An 18,870-nucleotide genomic window follows, 5' to 3' on the forward strand; every position below is an offset into this window, starting at 1 on the left:
TTAATTTTCACATAAAACAACCAACAATTTAATTATTCACCTCTAACACTACAAGAATTTTGATTATTATTGGCGAAATTAATCCCTCAGTAGTGTATCAAATCCCTCATTAATACACATTATTGATGGATTTTTGACAAAAATAATCCCTCAATAATACTGGCGTCAGTAATGTTACTGCCGGAATTTTCCCTAAGTAATGTGGAGGTAATTTTGACAAAGTGTTACTGAGGGGTTATTCCCTCAGTAATGCGCTGTCAGAACTATCTTTCATTACTGAGGGAAAATTTTGCTAGTAATGTTTACGCAGATATGCATTATTAACATAAATTTCCCTCAGTAATGTATTTCACACTTTTTTTTGTGATCTCTTCCAACTTTTTGATTTTAATTAAAGAAATAAAATCAATTGAACACAAATAAATTAAAGAAATAAAATTTTAATTTAATAAGTTTCAAATTACTTAGACAATATATCAACATAATATTCGTGCAATAAATAAATATTTTTCTTACAAAATCATAAGTATTTCAATAATATTCGTACAATCTAAAAAAAGTAACGGAAAAAACTAATTATCATAATATTCGGGCAAATTTGATCTTGATCTCCCTCCTAAGTCCTAACCCAAAATCCTTGAAAATTCTTGCCTCAGGATGTGTAGCAAATCAAATGCTTCAACTCTTCTTGATTAAATGATTCTTGAGCTTTAAATGTCAATTAACATGTTACCAATGCTTCTGGAAAACAAAGAAGTGAAACAAGAAATTAATATGCAGATTTTCAATCAACTCCAAAATATTATTTTTTATGGTAGGATTAAACTCATGTATTGGCTTAGGAGCACCAATCCACAATATCAGAATTCAGATATATAAAATAAATGAAGAGTATATAAAAGCAAATGAAGAAAATTAGAGTCAATCATCATAAAATAATCAAATCTCCAACATCAATCTAAGCAAAACATAGCAATTACAGATCATATAAAAGAACAAGAGTATATCTATGTAGCAATTGAGTATATGCACTACGCGCGCGCGCACACACTATGAAAACAACATCAACTACTTTAACAATTAAAACTTAAAAGGCTAGGAAAAACTTGCCTATAAACTTTCATTTCTTGTAGTCAATTCGAACAAAACATCAACTTTCCTACACTCATTTTTGTAAAAGTGAAAAGGAAAAACAATAAGTTTCAGTATAATAAGAAGCAAAAGAATCCTTGCGAAAACAGTATGAACATGTTCTATAACATAATCAATAGGTAGGATGCATTCCAAATCACTAAATGAATGATTTTTTTTAATAAAAAGATACTATCAGATGCATAGAATTTACAGCAGAGATGATACTAAATGTCCATTGATCACTGTGTTTCTTCTTGATCATTCCCTCCAGCAAAAGTGATTATAGCCAGGATGTTGTTTTTAGCGAATTACATGGGATGAATAAAGAGATACAGAATATATAAGAGGTAAAGGTGAACACTAACCACTACATCCGGACGAACTTCTTCCCGCTCACAAGCCAGCAATATCCCTGTTCTTGCTAACCCAGTTTGTATTATTTACATTCTTGCAAGCAAACTATTATATTGCATAATGGATCAGAACATACAATGAAAGTAACACTGAAATTCAAAAACAGTACATTTCACATGGTCAAGGAATACAGATAAAACAAGTGACAAGTTTTTAAAACGTTAGACATGAGTTCTATGCGGTACATCATACAAAGGAACATATTGAATGTTGCCATGCTAATAAAATAAGCATTCTGACAAAACATACCCCAGCTTCCCCTTGGATAGGCTCTCAAATAAATGCAGCTATGCGGTCTCCTTTTTCTGCAGTTCATCAGGGAGAAAATTCTATTAGTATTTATCAAATCTATGCCATGCTAAGCAAAAGATACTGATAATAAGCAAAAAAAATAAAAAAATAGTGCATGGTATAATTCAGAACCTTTGAAGCATAGATTCAAAAGATACATATATGTAATGTTATCACTTGAGCATAGATTCAAAAGAAGCATAACATTCAAAGAAGTATGATTTTGCAGACATAACTTGGTATCCATCAAGCCAATGAAATATTGGTCTCTCGAACATTTAGAGCAGCAGGTAACTAATGATCTCATCTAGTATTGTTCTAAAATTATTGTCATTTTATTCTTAAGGAGCAATAACGTTATTACTTACTAAAAATAATATTACTGGTATGAGGACCTTTTTTTTTTGCTAGGCAAGGAGAAGGGACAGGCATCAAGAGGAAACACCGACATCCCAACTAGGTTGATACCCCGGAAAAACTTCATCCTATGCCGCCAACTCTAAAATATTATTAAAAGGAAAAATATGTACAAGAAGAGGGGGGACTAGGCCAAAACCCTCGGAAGAAAATAAAAAATAAAAAATAAAATGCAAACAGACTACAACAGAGTAAGGAAACCTGTAGTTAGGCAAACCAACTTTGTCACAAAAGAAATCCATATGGACCTCTGTCGAAAGCGTGTCTAACCAAACAGAACCCTAAATGGCATGAGAAGGTTGTGCAACAATTTGTAGTAGCAAATCATCAGCATTTGCATCTACCAATTGAAATCCATCGTCCTTATTCAACTTTGATACTAAGCATCCCAAATTTGCATTGAACTCCAAAGCTACATCATTGTAATGGCCAGCATGCACCACTTGGAACAGAAGGAAAAAAAAGGCTTCACCAGCATCAGCATGGTGTTCCATAAGGTATGCAGCTTGACCCAAATAACCCAATAATAGGCACGGCAAAACAAGAAAAGATCTGCAAACATGGCTTCAGAGCTAGTTGGACGACAACCCCCAAGAGAATACCATGCTTTAGTTGAATTCCTTGCAAAGAAATAATAGATGTGAATAGGATTAAAAGCCCTAAAAACGTTGTTGTCATATTTGACAAGATTGTATACACCATTGCCCGCAAGAGAACAGAACCATGTAAACAATGCAGCAACTTTACTTGTTCCATACTTTTGTAAACTGAACAAAACGACAAGGCAAGCAATAGAAATCATCACCACTTCATCTTGTTGAATTGCATCTACCCCAACCTTCAAGCCGTTAACAAATGATAGTACTGACATTGCTATACCGCGGATGTTCCAATAAAGGAAATTCATTGAGAAGGGGGAGTTGAACCCTTCGCACGGGTGTTGTACGAAGCTTTCCCTAAAACATGCTTTTTCAATGTTTGCTGCTGTTTTTTAGATAAAACTTGCGTGAATCCTTCGCTTGCCATACGTTGATCATACTCCCGAATGTGAGCCCATAAATCCAAGTCATTTTGCACATTTTTCAAAACCTGGATTTCCCTGGACTGAATTGAAACTTCACGCACCTGATCAGCAGTAAGCTCATTAGCTGCTGTTCTTGAATTCGCTTATGTTTCTGTTGATCTGGATTGCACATTTGTTGAATGTTCCAATGCCATAACATCTAATGATGTCTGCTGATGTGATACGACAGTGTCCCCACTTACATTTTCCTGTGGAGTTGCGACTTCTGCATCTATAATTTCCTCAAGAACATGAACAGATGTTGAAGGCAGTTTCTTTTGATTGATACTGATGTCCGCTTTGTCCAATTGCAAGTCTGTCTGCACTTCATCAATCTGAAGTTGCCTCTTGACTTGTTGCTGCTGTTTCTTAGATAAAACCGGAACAAAAGGAGCGGCTGCATTTTCTTTATCATAAGCACGAATACGGCGCCATAAATCCAAACAGTCTTGAATTTTTGGATTGATTTGAGAGTCATCCTGAGCCACCAATTTACCTTCTCCCTGGTTAGTTAAATTTGCGGTATGTTCATCATTTGGTTGGGAGTCTTCTTGATCTAATCTCTCCATTTCAGCTATCAATTCTGTCTCAACGGGGATTGATCGAACAAGAGCAAATTGAGAAACATCCTAGTCAATCACTTGCTGAACCGATGGGTCCTCCCTCGGGGAAGCGGAGGAGCAAAAATCAGCAGATATCTCATGAACATCATCCTGTGCCGTAGGGGAAGGAATAGACTGTTCAACAGTCTCTACTTCAAACACAGTATTGGATGGCAGACTGCCTGTAATAATACCATCAGTCACACCTTGCAGTGCAAAAGAAAAAGATGTATCTTGTGGGGCACTTTGATGCGGACTCTTAGGGGCTGCAGTCGAGGCTGAAGCAATTGGGACCGTGCTTGCAACTGTGGGGGAGGCTTCAAAGGCTTTGGAGGAACCGGTTCCAGAGGGGCTGTCCTTCAATGGCATCCATGCAGGTTTTTTGTATGAGGACCTCACTAAAGTGAAACTGATGATTATTTTACAATTGTATTTGGAGGGATTTGAACTTCCTCCCTTAAAGTTATAAAGTCAAATTTTCATGTGAGTATCCTTGTTTGAGCCATACGAGGCACATTTTATTGGTCGTACTTTCTTACACACGAGGCACATTTTCTGGTACTCTAAGCCTTTTTCAAACCACCCTTATTGTTATGTTAACCTTTGCTAACCCACTTTAACCAACCATCCAATTTTTTTTTTTTTGGTGATGAATAAAAAAGATCATTAAAGATCTTAATTATAAGATTTAAATATTAAGGATAATTTAAATCTTTTTCAAAAATAAAGGATAACTTCACTCAAAATTTAATTATGAAAACAAATTCATTTATACATTAAGCAATTTTAATACGGACCAAAATATTTTTAAAAATAAAAAAAATTACAGATAATAAAAGTAAAATTAAGCAAAAATTATATATTAAGTTTAATTTCGATACACTGTGTCAACTTAAAAAATTTAACACCATAAATAAATCATATGTATTTTTTAGTAAAGTGAAACTTTTCAAATAACTGAATAGATAAATATGATTGATTGACAATATAAACAAATATTTATTCTATTTTTTTTGTCACCAAATATTTATTCTAATGTATATAAAATATAGGTCTATCATATGGACCTCTAAAAAATGTTTAATGGTGGTCTATCATATGGACCTCTAAAAAATGTTTAAAGGTGGACTCTAATCACTATTATTAAACTTTAATAAAATAAGAATAGTCCTTAATTAGAATAGTCCTTATTAGGAGGTTAGACAAATCCATAAAAATTATTTAACATTTTAACTTTTATGCGAACCAGCCACATTTATTTTTTACAATCATTTATGGCAGTGACGAAAAAGGTTGGATAGCCATTTGAAACAATATTTTAATGTCCAAGGTAAAATAATTTTACTACCAAATAGGCGTGATATACTATTCTAGTAATTAAGGATAGATAATAAATCAAATATTTTTTGCATTGTTGTGGTGAAATTATCATTTCAAGGTCTTTGACTATATATTTCAAAGTAGTCTCCATTTCAGTCCTCACTCCATTCACCCCCATATATCTAAGAGAGAGACATTGCTAGGTCCTTTCAACGTTCGTTAGTAGGCTTTTTATTGACTCAAACCTTTGCAAGGAGCTTAGGAGACGAGGTATGCTTAAATCAATCCATTTCCTATGTGATTTTACTTGTTGAAGTCCGATTTTTAGTTGAATTATTTTCAAAACGTTAAATATGCTCCCTTCTAAGAAAATTTTCTCTCTAATAAGTTGAATTTTTGGGAAATGGATTGCCCTTATACAATAACAATATTAAGGATTTAGATTGTTCAATTAAGATCTGATGGTGTATAATTTCTGCTTCATATTTTAGATCCATTTTTTAAACTGAAATCCAAGATTTTGGTTGAGATTTTGCATACATGGTTGAATATGTTTGCATGATTATCTTGCATATGGGTGATCTTCGTCTGATTATTCTTAAGGTTGAACAAATAAAAATATTTATGGTTTCACAGGTTTCATAAAAAATTATCAAAAATTGATTGTCTGCAGTTACACTATTACACTAGATCATTTGATTGAGCTCTGACAGTGTATAATTTTCGCATGTTTTTTAGATCCATTTTTCTAAACCAAATACAAGATTTTATGGATCCATTTTAATGGATCTAGATCGTTCGATTAAGATCTGGCAAATAATTTCCGCTTCGTTTTTTAGATCAATTTTTTAAAAATTAAAAATGTTTTCGTTAAGATTTAGCATATTTTGTTGTATATGTCTGCATGAAATCATGGTTATCTTGATATGGGTGATCTTTGTCTGATTTTTCTTAAGGTTGAACAATTAAAAATATTTATTGTTTCTTGAGTTTCATCAAAAACTTGTTGTCTGTAGTTACAACATTACACTATGGATCTAGATCGTTTGATTTAGATTTGACAGTATATAATTTCCGCTTGTTTTTTAGATCCATTTTTTAAAATGAAATACAAGATTGTTTGATCCATTGTTATGGATCTACATTGTTCGATTAAGATCTTGTGTATAATTTCCGCTTCATTTTTTAGATCCATTTTTTAAAAATGAAATCCAAGATTTTGGTTAAGATTTAGCATATATGGTTGTATATGTTTGCATGAAATCATGGTTAACTTGCATCTGGGTGATCTTTGTCTGATTTTTCTTATGATTGAACAAACAAAAATTCTTATTTTTTATAGGTTTCATCAAAAATTTATTGTCTGCAGTTAAACCATTACACTATTGTGGACCTAGATTGTTGGGTTAAGATCAGATAGTGTGTATGTCTTATTCATCTTTTAAATCCATTTTTTAACCAATGAATTTGTGGTTAGTTTGATCAAAGAAAATCAATATATTATTTTTCTTTTGGCATAAAAGTTATTTATTTTTATTTATTTTTTGATAAAACAATATTTTTTTATTTTTTTGAAGGATTTTTTTTATTGTTTCTTAGGTTTTATCAAAAATGTATTGTCTTCAATTACACAATTACATTGTTGTTGATATGGATTGTTTTGTTAAGTTCCTATAGTGTATATTGCCACTTCAAATTTGTGGTTTTGATCCAATTTCAAAACTGAAATTCAAGATGGAGTGTGCATAGTTACACAAAGACACATTGTGGTTGTGGATATGGATAATTTGATTAAGTTCATATGGTGATATTCTCAATTCATATTTTGAATACTTTATTAAAAATAAAATAAAACTAGATACTTGGTTAAGATTGAACTATTGGTCCAAACTATAATTAGTTGACAAAACGAAGATATATTAATTTCATGTCAAATGTTTGTGTTAATTTTTTTTAATAATAAAAAATGGGATATATATTAACAGAAAACAAGAATTTCAATAGCACAAGACGTGCCACAGAGACTCCGCGCAGGTTTGGTTTGGTTTTGCAAATAAATGACTATATTGATGAAAGTGTTTTTTACAATTAAGGTTATAAAATAAGTATCTTTTGCCAGACTTCTTTTAACAGTAGATACTATTAATTTCTTGAATAAACATTTAGCTATTAATATTTAGATTTGGTTATTGATATTGTTGTTCTTATTATTTAGGTTTGAAAATCTGAGTTCTTAATATATAGCTCAACTGGCACTATATCATCTCTTGGATTGCATGTGTTTTTCTTACATTCCAATTTTAAACACATATTTAATGTCTGAATTAATATTTCATGCAGGAAACGTTAACGATGAAGAAAAATAACTCAGCTAGTAGAATCTCAATTCAAGATCTGTTCTATGATATCTTGATTAGAATTTTCTTGAAACTAAATGTTGTTGAAATTTCAGTTGCTTCCATGGTTTGCAAATCATGGAATGAAATTTGCCGTAACCCCTTACTATGGGCTAAGCTCGACTTATCTCGACTTAGCTCCAATGCTTTCAATATACCCTTGCTGCCAGATGCTTGGAGGGGCGATTTAGTTTCAAAATGTAAATTGATCACATGCTTGAAGTATGCTCTACGTTTGAGCAATTACAATACAAGTTGCTTAGTGTTCAATTTCTTCATATACTTACAAGATGCAGAATTAATCTTCATTGCTAAAAGGTATCATTTTTTACTTACAATTGTACACAATTTGCATGTTATGTAGGACAATATATTTCTCCTTTTCCTATCTCATTTTATTCATCTCCTTAATTTTTTGGAATTGATGATAACAGAATAATTCTCGGAATTTATTTTGAATGATTTGTTTTATAACCAATAAATATATAGTACATTACTTTTTGGGACTAAGTTTTTAGTATTTTAGATAAAAATATCTCACTTCTATTAAAATTTAATTGCACTCTTCAACTAGTACCTATGACAGTACTAGTTGAAGTGTTTATTTGTTTGAAGCAGCAGATATTGCTTCTTTAAGATGTGTATTGTATGATTATCAATTTCATCATTTTACAAAAACACTTGTCTGCAACCCTTATGTTTCTGGCTCCAATCAACTATACACTCTTTATTAGTCTTGTGGTAATTTCATATGTGTGTTTTCCATTTTGTAGGACGCCAAACCTAAAAAGATTAGTATTGCCGTTCACAGGCAAACTGTCCAACAATGCAGTAGATATTGCGATGAAATCATGGGACAGCCTTGAATCCATCACCATTACCGCCATGGTCAAGACGAGTTGCATCTTTTCTGCCATTAGTAAGTATTGCATGACCATCTATGAACTAAAATTTACTAACTACTTCGGCATAAATGATGCAGATCTTGTGGTTCAATACACCCCAAATTTGAAGCTCTTGAGTGTTCGAAACATAATGGTGAACCTAAGAGCCTTATGCAACATACTCAACAGCTTGGAAAAATTGGAGGTGGTAAACATTTGCCACGGTTTTATTTGGGATCGAGTAGAAGGTGCAGTTAAAGCGTACACCGTTCGTGATTTACGAAACCATTTAAGTCTCCCGTGTTTACGAAAGTTGATGTTTTGTAATAGAAGAAGGTGTCTCAGGTGCATAAATGGGAATGATCCAGTAAGAATACCATTTGGGGTTTTTGAAGATATTTGGCGTGAGGATGAGATTAGCTCTCTTGCACATTGATTCAGAAGAATATGTTCAAGGATGGATAATCTCTAAACAAGTCTTTTTTTTTTTGTTTCTGAATAAAGTAGACATTTAGTAACTTGTATGTGAAATTTTGTGCACCCCTATCAAAATATATTTTTCTTGATTTAATTACAATTTTCAAGCGTTACTATATCTTAAATCTTAATCATGTTGTAGTGTTAGTCCTCACATCTACATACTTATACTCTAAAGTTAAAGAGTGAAATGTCTATTTTTTTTCCTATATTTTTTTAAACCATAGTTTAGCCCTAGTTAGTATTAAGATTTTTAGTCTGCCAAGCCTAGAAGTGTTGGGAACCTAAATTTCTACTTGTTTATTATTTATGAAGGTTCTGTGTTATTTCCGAATATGATTTTTATGATGTATGCAAACATGATATTTTGTGAAATATTTATTCTGTGCTTGTAAATTGTCTGCTAACCGTAAAATTTGCTATGATTATATATCCACTGTCATTTGATTAACAGAAATTCTTGTAGACGTTAATGACCAAGTTAAAAACAAATTTAAGAGCTAAATCATTCAATGGTTTGTGAATAAACCCTAGATTTCTTCTTCTCTCAATTACCATGTAATGTTGATGAGAGAAATTTTTATTTTCCATTAGATCTCTCTTAGCCGAATCTAGGCCTATGTGAGGGAGTCAGTACTGAGAAAATCCATTCATGGTCACAAACACAAGTAAATAGTGTTTAGACACACACAAATAATTGAACAAAATTAAAGAAAAAAGATCTCTCTTAGCCGAATCTAGGCCTATGTGAGGGAGTCAGTACTGAGAAAATCCATTCATGGTCACAAACACAAGTAAATAGTGTTTAGACACACAAATAATTGAACAAAATTACAGAAAAAATAATAGAATAATATGGCTAAAAATTTTTTCATTTATTTTTCGCTACTGAATGTGTTCAAACCCATTTTATTTGTATTTGTGTTCAAAAAAGTTTTCATCGTCAGTACTTTAAAAAAAGGGTCTTGTTAACAAGTATCTTAAGGACATTGTTTAAAGAACCCATAAAAAAAAAAAAAGAGTGATGATACACACACTCCCTCACGTGGCATACCTCCCTCACACACCCTTCCATATGTCAAAAAATATATAAAATATTCCATAAAGAATGCCAGCCCAACAAAAAAATAAAAAAATTGGATGTCACCGTTCTCTCTCCACCGTTATGTCTATCTCTCATTGCCACCGACCACCGTCATCGTCACCGTCTCACCATATGCCACTATTGCTGCCGTGAACCACAACAATCTCCTGGGTTTTAGATCTAAACGGTGGTGGAGAGGAAGAAGAGAAGAAGAGGCTGTGTTGCATATCTGGATGGTTGCGGCTGTGTTGCATATCTGGATGGTTGCAGAGAAGAGGTTTGTGTCGTCGGAGATGGGAAACAAGATGAAGGAGGATGGGGCGCAGGTGCGACGGGAGCAACAATGGTAGTGGTGAAGGAGCATGGATGTGCAGTCAGTGGGTCTATGTTGCAAAGAGAGAAGAGAGAAGATGAAAGGCCACACGAGGATGTATTTGGGAGTATGGAACAAAAGGGTGCGGCGACGGTGGCCGGTGAGTGGTGGAGGCCGGTGAGTTAGAGGCGGCAGAGTGAGAGGGAGAAGAAAGGGAGATCTAAGAGAGAGAAGAGGGTGGGAAAGAGAAAGTTGTGTGAAATTTCTAAAATACTCATGTCATATAAGGGGGTGTATATGAAGGTGTACATGAATCATTTCCCAAAAAAAAATTACGTCTTGAAAATATAAGTAACATTTGTTGAAGTTATAACCGGACAATTTCCAATGCAAAAGTTACTACTTTTAGATGCTTAAACAATGCCCTTAGGGCACTTGTTAACATTATCCTTAAAAAAATAATCGTTCTAAATTGATATATCCATCTGTCTAGTGGATGAATGTCGGGAAAAGTTTTACTTTGACAACTTTGGAAAAATACAATTTTTATAACTTGAAGATGATTTTATTCATGAAATATATTATTTTGTCTTGAATTTTGAATCACTATGATATTGTGTTTCATGAGCATAAATTATTAATGCAAGAAAAAAATTCCTTGCTTTGTTTTTGGTAATGGATATCAGGCCTACAAACAACCATTATAGATGGTGATTTTGTTATTTCAATTTTATTGGTTAGAATTATAGATCCATGGCTCGTGACCTTTAGATCTCAAAGAAAAATCTGATTTTGAACAAAAATGATTTCCTGTAAATATATTTCATTTTTGTTTCTTGAAAAAAAAAAAATACATACATAGTGGTTTGACCGTCCAAAACTCTGGACCATCGATTCCACTAATATAATCAATTATCGAGTTTCCTTTATTTTTTTGTCATAATTATTTTTCAAGTTCTCATATTTAAATATTAGTTTGATTGAATGAATTAATCTTCACAGTTGCGTATATATTTTAAAAGATTAAATATGTTTTTGGTCCTTATAAAGTTGAGAACTTCTAAGTTTAGTCCTTACTTAATTTTAATATGTTTTTTTAGTCCTTACATGAAAATTACATCTAATTTTAGTCCCTGTTACATTAAAGTTTGTTTAATTATCTTTAAACTCTTAAATTTTTTAACGATTTTTTTAAGAAAAGTTTAGAACACCATGAAAGGTTCATTTACCAAAATTTAAATTTTTTTAACATTATACGAATTAAATATAAATTTTCTAAAACGGCAAAAGTTAAAGATAAAATTAATAAAATCTGAACGTAGAAATTAAATTTTGCGACAATTTTTCGAAGAGGAACTTTTAGTAATGTGTTTAACACACCTATAAAAAATTGTTTAAAAACTCAAGAATTTAAACATAAATTAAACAAATTTGAATAAGGAAGGAGTAATATTAAGTGTAGAATTTTTTTGTAAGGACTAAAAAACTATTAAAATTTAGTAAGCACTAAACTTAAAAGGTCTGAATAGATCAAAACATATTTAACTCTATTTTGAAAAATAAAAATAAAAAAACAGAGGAAGTAAACAATGTAAACGAATGCGTTTGCATCTCTTACACCGCACCACTACCTTCTTTCTTCTTCGTTCTCGAATCTAATGTTGAGTTCAAGCACTACCAACAAATCAAGAACAATGCATCATCATCATCAGCATCAACCACTATGCACACGCACGCACCAGATCGGCGCCTTAATCTTAGTTGCCGCTACATTCTTCTTCACTAGACTCTTAAACGCGCCTTGTAGCTTCTCATCTGCTGTGTCGCAGCGGAAGTTTGTCGGTGTTCACCCGTTACTGGAATCTGAAGAATTAACGGTTAAGATCTATGTTTATGATGAGAATGAGATTGATGGGTTGAAAGAGCTTTTGAAAGGACGGGATGGGAAGATTACGCCGGAGGCTTGCTTGAAAGGACAGTGGGGTAGTCAGGTAATTTCACTATACCTGCTTTTTATAACTCAAGTGTCGCACCGGATATACAAAGCACTGACACAGACACCGGACACACTCTGACACATTGATAGATATTACTTATTATTAGGGAAAATGGAAGTAATTGAATGTAACTGCATTTGTGTTTTCGTGTCCTTGTGTCGGACAATGGACACATCTTAGACATGCGACTGACGTGTAGACACCAGTAATAATTTGTGAAAATAGAAGTGATTGAATGTAACCACATGTGCTGAACACTGAACACAACTTTAATCTGAATTGTGGCCCTTGATATTGCAAAAAATCACGGTCAAATGCAAGTGATGCAACCTGAATTTGATGTAGTCTCAATTGTGGTTGGCGTTAAGCTTGATTGATGTTGTGTCAGTGTCGAACATTGACAACATTGGACATGCCTAGACATAACACTGACATGTAGTTACTGTCACATGGAAGTTATTGAATGTGATTAAAACAATGATGTGTCAATGTCAGGCACTCGACACACTTTTAATTTGAAGTGTCGGTTTCTATATAGGTTGCAACCCTTGATTGCGGAAAATTTCGGTCAAAGGTGTTTGGTACAACCTGAATTTGATGTAGCCTCAATTTTGGTTGGAGTTGTGGAGACATTAAAACTTTCATGTTGTATTTTGGGATCATCTTTTAAATTTTGCTAATTACTATTTTTGTAGGTAAAAATACACAAGTTACTTTTAGAATCAAGATACAGGACGAGAAAGAAGGAGGAAGCGGATCTGTTCTTTGTTCCATCGTATGTTAAGTGTGCGCGGATGATGGGTGGACTTAATGACAAAGAGATTAATCACACTTATGTTAAAGTAAGAAACTCTTTCGGTATTTAAATTGAAATTGCATTGCTTATGTTTTAAATGAATTTTAGGAATTATTTAGCTGAAATTCTGTTTATGTGGTGATTAGGTTATTAGTCAAATGCCGTATTTTCGGTTATCTGGAGGCAGGAACCACATATTTGTTTTCCCAAGGTAATAATGCCGGTGAAGATTTTACTTTTTATATAGGTTGATAGGTTAATACAGATATGAATGTTCGGGTTTTTTTTTTTGGATTTTGACATTGGAAGGGTTTCCTATTAGTTAATATACACGCTTTGTTAATTGCTTTCAGTGGAGCTGGAGCTCACTTGTTCAAGTCTTGGGCAACATATATAAATCGCTCCATTATTCTTACCCCTGAGGTGAATTTTTACTTCTTCTCATAGTTTTTATAGGATTTATCAAAGGTTTTAAATTATGGTTGCTTGCTTGATAAAAATCATGGAAAATGTGACTAGTTAGGTTGCAATTGTAGCTGTTAAGATCAGAAATCTAGGTGTTTTGGTTGCAGTTGTAGTTGTAAACCATAATTTAAATTGTAGCTGTTAAGATCAGAAATCTAGGTGTTTTGGTTGCAGTTGTAGTTGTAAACCATAATTTAAAATGTTGGTTTTCTATGTTTACCAGAAACACTGAAATGGCAATTGTAAACCAAACTGGTTTCGTGTAATACAACAACAACTTAGCCTTATCCTACTAAGTGGGGTGGTGTAATAATGTCTTTAATTTACGTTATTTGACTCATGTTTTTAATTATTTAGTAGATGCAATTATGAAAAGTTTGAAACAAGCTGAGGAAAAAAAAATACCAAATGTAATGTGAAACAATACAGATGTAACAATGAGGCAATACTTAAATGTATCTTGGCCTTCATTTTCATAATCTTGGTTTTCATTTGGATTTGTCCTTTTTTTTCATTGAACTGGGAACAAAGTTTAAAGTTTACATGAACTGGGTAGTGACTACCCGGCCTTTGATTAAATGAATTTAACATTCCTCTGTCTTGGCCATGAACGTGTAAGACCTGAAGAGTTTTGTTCTAGAATGTCGTATTGTAATTTTGTTAGTGATGTTACATTTGTAAATAATAAGCTTTGAAATAATCAAGAAGTAAAGTTTGAACTGCACCCTCTTTAGTTTGTAGGTATGTTATGGTCAGGCCTTAATTAGGAAATATCACATCAAGATGGGCCAATGAATCAAGTTGGCAGGCTTTGTTAGGAATTAGTATTTAGTCAAGAGAGGGCCTTGTAAGGAAAGATGTTGGAATAGTTGATTAGTCGGGCTGTTATAGACAAAGGCAAAGAAGTTAGAGTGAGTTAGATGGTTGGTAAGTTAGTTTTAGACGGTAGGTTAGGTTTTCTCATTCCTAGATAAGACACAGTTGTTTTTCATCACTATATTCTGAACTACATGATTTCCAGTATTAGAGCTCTCCAAATAGTCAGAGTTTTTTTTAGTCTGTTCAAGAAAGGAGAAGCAAATGCTTTACGAATTGTTGAGAATGCTTGCAAGCTTAAGTTTGTGTTCATAATATAAGATGTGGAATGCTGTTACTATTCAGACCTCAAGCTGTTTATGGACTGAAAATCGGATACAGGGTATTATTTCACTGGGAATAGTCCCTGCAGGATACACTTTGATGTATGAGAATAGTCAGGGGGAGACTTTGTTCATTATTCAACCAGGAAATCTTGTTTGGTAGATTTAAGTTCAGCTCCATACAATAACCAACTTAAGATAATATTTGAGATGTTTGACACAGAAATGGATTAATTCATTACTAGAATTGAGAGGTAAAAGGCTGGGCAACAACATTGCGCTATAATTAACTCAACTGCTCAACAAATTAATGTCACTCCAGCTGCAATGGGGCCCTGGTTGAAGTTACTTCTGCATTAGGATACTCACCTTACTACACAGCAAGCATTGACTGGTCATTACACTTCAAGCATAGATTGGTCATTACACTTCGAGCAACGGGATTCAGGTGGGAGTTCTATGGTCGTACCAGTTTCGAATGTTTGTGAAAAACCTATATGCAACAAAGCAGTTCTGGTCATCTGGCTGGAGCTACAAGATTGTACTGTTAGGGACAGGTCCCAATTAGGAAAGCTTACATCAAATGGGCAAAGAATCAAGTGGGTAAGGCCCTATAATAGTGAGTTAAGAGTTGGCCTTGTTAGGAAAGATATTAGGACAGTAAATTAGTTAGGCTGTTGTAAATGGAGGCAGAGAAACTAGAGGTCTGTGGGTTAGTTAATTTTGAGTTGGAGAGACCAGGCTCTTAAATTCTTGGGCAAGACACCATTGTGTCTCATTCTTGCTCTTTTTTAACCTCGAATAGCCATTGATCCGGAGATGGAGAAGGACACACCAAAATTTCCTTATTCTCTTTCCATCATGTCTATATTCTGACTGATCTACCGGTATAGTACTACTATCCATGAGCCAACAGTTGATTTTGGTTGACTGATCTAGCGGTATAGTACTATCCATGAGCCAACAGTTGATTTTGGTTGTTTAATGCATCCTTAGAAATTACTCACATTTCCCTCTTACTTTTTACCTGCTGCAGGGTTGCATAAAAACATGATCCTCTGTACTTGTGGAGGCGCTATTGATGTTGTTTGTTTGAGAATAGAGAGAAAATGAGAGAAAGTACTTTCTGATTTCAAACTGTATTTCTTAGTATGAGTTATGAAAGAACCCTTATATATATAATATAACACAAGAGTCATAGAGACTCTGAAGCTTAAGCTATAACTTGCTCCTAACAGAACAGAAGCAATTATCCGGTACAACCTAGACCACATTAGCCCTAGTGATAAACAGAAGTAGTAATCAAGTACAACTGACTAAACATTAGTTCATATACATGACATGACATGTACTCTTATACATTGCTTAAAAAATTGACCTCTACTAAATAAAATAGACATTTTAATAGTAGAAAGTGACTTTATTGATGGAGGAAACGTTTGCAACAAATAGAATTATACACACTATAGATAGTGTAGAATTCCCACATAAACTAAGAAAATAGATATTATACACAATTACTATCCAAGAAATTCGAGAGTCTTGGCCTCTCCCTCCCAAAACCATAAAAAAAATATCCCATTAATCAATTTCTCCTTTCATTTCCCTATTTATTCCTGAAATTAAACATAACTGACATAATAACTGCCCATAACTGTCATAATAAGAAGTCTTACATGCTCTTGGCTAAATTATACTTTTAGTCCCTTATCTTTATTTTAATTTTCAATTTGTCCCTCTTTTATTATAACTTCGAAAAATTAGAGACCATTTTGGAACAAAAATGAAAGAGAGATCAAATTGAAACCTAAAATAAAGATAAGGGATCAAAAGTACAATTTAGCCTTTATTCTTTTATTCCTCCAAACCTACCCTTCATATTTTTTAGTTGAAAGCCTCTATTCTCATATCTTCAACTATTAGGGCTTGACTTTCCTAAACATAATGGTTAAATGCTTGAAGTTCTCGTGAAAGGTTATCTGCTCTTAAAGTTTGTTCTTTGGCTAATCAATGTAGGGGGATCGCACTGATAAGAGAGATACCAGTGCCTTTAATACATGGAAAGATATAATCATTCCAGGTAATATCGAAGATGGTATGACCAAGGCTGGGTCTCCCATGGTCCAGCCTTTGCCTCTGTCTAAGAGGAAATACTTGGCAAATTATTTAGGACGTGCACAAGGAAAAGCTGGTCGTCTTCAGCTAATTGAGCTTTCCAAACAATTTCCAGAGAAGGTATGTCATCTTTAATCGTGACTGGTTAGTTCTATGAGTAAAGTTTTCTTATCGGCAGAATACTGTATTTCAGGGTTGTGCTTTAATTTGAGTTCTATTAAATGAAAAATTTACCTGCATTCGGAATGTTGTGCTAAAGCAAATGTGGTGGCTGATAGATAGTAATCTCCATTTACTTGGTCATAGTTTGATTCAGGAGTGAAAATTGAACTGAACCAGAAACCAGTTTGGTCAAATCAAAGTGTTTATGATACTCTCCCCTGAATTGAACTGAACCAGAACTTTGGATCAGTGGACCAGTTTTAAATATTCGAACCAAACTACTTTATGAAATGGTTTTCCGAATTGCTCTGAACTGATATTCTGAAGTGGTTAAATGATGCGATTGGAAGCAAATTATAAAATTACTAAGGAAACCCTCCTACATCATTAAACTAGTTCAAAAACTGTTTTTATCAACTAGCCTCTACAGCATGTATCAATTAAAAGTCGAAAAATCATATCACAATTTTTTTAACAGAAGAACTACACTTGTCATTTATTTACGGTTTGGAATATCGTGCTTGTTCAAGCTAGGATTAGTCTTCATGAAATGATCATACAATTTTTTTATGAAGCATATATTGATGGTTTAAACAGTTGGAATGTCCAGATTTGAAATTCAGTGGAGGGGAAAAGCTGGGAAGGAAGGATTATTTTGAACACTTGCGCAATTCCAAGTTTTGCCTCGCCCCAAGAGGGGAGTCATCTTGGACCCTTCGATTTTACGAGTCTTTTTTTGTGGTATGTTTATTGCCTCCTTCTTTATTCTTCTCCTTAAAGTGGAAACCGAATGCAGTTATATAACCATATATTTCCATTTTTAAGGAATGTGTTCCAGTTATATTATCAGATCAAATAGAACTGCCATTCCAGAATGTCATCGATTACAGTCAGATATCAATAAAGTGGCCATCCAGTCGAATAGGTCCTGAACTATTGCAGTATTTGGAATCCATTCCAGGTCAAAGTGCTCTTCCATTTACCTTTTCCACACACCATGTCCCTTTTTCCCTTCTTAGGCTTGAATGTAAATTATTTTATTTGTGCAGATAAAGACATAGAAGCAATAATAGCTCGCGGTCGACAAGTTAGGTGCATGTGGGTCTATGCTTCAGATTCCAAACCTTGTTCAGCAATGCGTGGAATCATGTGGGAACTGCAGAGGAAAGTAAGGCAATTTCACCAATCAGCTGAAACATTTTGGTTGCACAATGGATCTTTTGTAAACAGAAACTTGGTCGAATTTACAAAATGGAAACTCCCTGTACCTTTGCCTTGATAAGATTGGCATATAGTTTTTCTTGTATAAAGTATTTTATTGTTACTATTATTCAAGTCTTGATTCTTTACATAGTTCATCATTGTCCTCTAGTAATCTATCTATATAGTATATATAAAACAAAATAACTTTTCATTGATTAATACGCATGTCATCTTAACAAATATTTGTTTGTTTTCCTCTGCTGAATAATTTTCTCCAACATGTTGCTCTAAGTTGAAAGTTTATTTTCTCTTGCCTTTTGGCAGGGATATTATAGATAATTGAACATCTGCACCCACTTTCTCTACCTCTTTTTATTATATTTATTATTATTTTTACATTAAAAATTGGTTATTATGTCACTGTACAATGTTATTGCTGTGTACTGTTTTTCATTTTAACAAAATTATGACGATTTCCTACTAATAGTGGAAAGTTATCTCAGTAAGTATGGGTGTACAAAACCCGGCTCAGTCCTTTAACCCATCTCAACCGATAAGTTTCGAGTCGGGTCTAACCCGAACACAAAATATTATGGAC

The 18,870-nt window shown here is 33.4% G+C and overlaps 1 protein-coding gene across 1 annotated transcript; it reads left to right on the forward strand.

Moving 5' to 3' along the window:
- Positions 1-11,992: 11,992 nt before the first annotated feature.
- LOC25482419 (probable glucuronosyltransferase GUT1) lies at positions 11,993-18,430 on the forward strand. The gene is made up of 8 exons (XM_013610971.3): positions 11,993-12,386; positions 13,088-13,234; positions 13,335-13,399; positions 13,542-13,611; positions 16,809-17,027; positions 17,667-17,810; positions 17,895-18,030; positions 18,119-18,430. Exons 1-8 carry the CDS (start codon positions 12,054-12,056, stop codon positions 18,346-18,348), a joined length of 1,344 nt encoding a protein of 447 aa, XP_013466425.1. The 5' UTR covers positions 11,993-12,053; the 3' UTR covers positions 18,349-18,430.
- The last annotated feature ends 440 nt before the right edge of the window (positions 18,431-18,870 follow it).

This window comes from Medicago truncatula, chromosome 1 (genome assembly GCF_003473485.1).
Source record: "Medicago truncatula cultivar Jemalong A17 chromosome 1, MtrunA17r5.0-ANR, whole genome shotgun sequence".
NCBI lineage: Eukaryota > Viridiplantae > Streptophyta > Magnoliopsida > Fabales > Fabaceae > Medicago > Medicago truncatula.

What these genes read in the sequence shown, in the direction of transcription:
- LOC25482419 (XM_013610971.3), top strand. Translation starts at nt 12,054, where the DNA reads ATGTTGAGTTCAAGCACTACCAACAAATCAAGAACAATGCATCATCAT. An exon ending in CCATTATTCTTACCCCTGAG is followed by an intron (nt 13,612 to 16,808) that starts GTGAATTTTTAC and finishes TAATCAATGTAG; the next exon opens with GGGGATCGCACTGATAAGAG. An exon ending in TTTACGAGTCTTTTTTTGTG is followed by an intron (nt 17,811 to 17,894) that starts GTATGTTTATTG and finishes TCCATTTTTAAG; the next exon opens with GAATGTGTTCCAGTTATATT.